The sequence below is a fragment of the Onychostruthus taczanowskii genome, unplaced genomic scaffold, assembly GCF_017590055.1.
Source record: "Onychostruthus taczanowskii isolate IOZ18803 unplaced genomic scaffold, ASM1759005v1 scaffold860, whole genome shotgun sequence".
In the NCBI taxonomy this organism is placed as follows: Eukaryota; Metazoa; Chordata; class Aves; order Passeriformes; family Passeridae; genus Onychostruthus; species Onychostruthus taczanowskii.
Window position 1 is genome coordinate 6,345 of NW_024506553.1, and position 587 is coordinate 6,931.

A 587-nucleotide genomic window follows, 5' to 3' on the forward strand; every position below is an offset into this window, starting at 1 on the left:
CCCTAAACCCCCCCTAAAGCCCCCCAACCCCCCCAGGAGGAACAAGGTGCTGAACCACTTCAGCATCATGCAGCAGCGGCGGCTGCGGGACCAGGACGAGGAGGAGGAGGAGAAGGAGAAGGGGAGGAAGGCCCCGGGCAAGGGCCCTAAACCCCCCCTAAAGCCCCCCAACCCCCCCAGGAGGAACAAGGTGCTGAACCACTTCAGCATCATGCAGCAGCGGCGGCTGCGGGACCAGGACGAGGAGGAGGAGGAGAAGGAGAAGGGGAGGAAGGCCCCGCCCTAAACCCCCCCTAAAGCCCCCCAACCCCCCCAGGAGGAACAAGGTGCTGAACCACTTCAGCATCATGCAGCAGCGGCGGCTGCGGGACCAGGACGAGGAGGAGGAGGAGAAGGAGAAGGGGAGGAAGGCCCCGGGCAAGGGCGGGGGGGGGCTGCGGATCCACGACCTGGAGGAGGATCTGGAGCTGAGCTCGGAGGAGAGCGAGGCCAGCGAGGCCGAGGGTGAGGGGAGAGCAAATGGAAATTGGGAAAAAAAGGTCGGAATTGGGAAAATGGGAGGAAAATGGGCAAAAAATGGTGAAAAT

The 587-nt window shown here is 63.2% G+C and overlaps 1 protein-coding gene across 1 annotated transcript in view; it reads left to right on the forward strand.

Moving 5' to 3' along the window:
- The window catches only part of GTF2F1 (general transcription factor IIF subunit 1), a gene marked incomplete at its 3' end in the record, with an annotated part of 6,475 nt that extends 5,936 nt beyond the window's left edge, over positions 1 to 539 (forward strand). The window contains exon 3 of the mRNA XM_041425064.1: positions 317 to 539. Within this exon, the coding sequence (XP_041280998.1) occupies positions 317 to 539 (223 nt within the window). The remainder of the gene's footprint in view (positions 1 to 316) is intronic.
- Between the last annotated feature and the right edge of the window lie 48 nt (positions 540 to 587).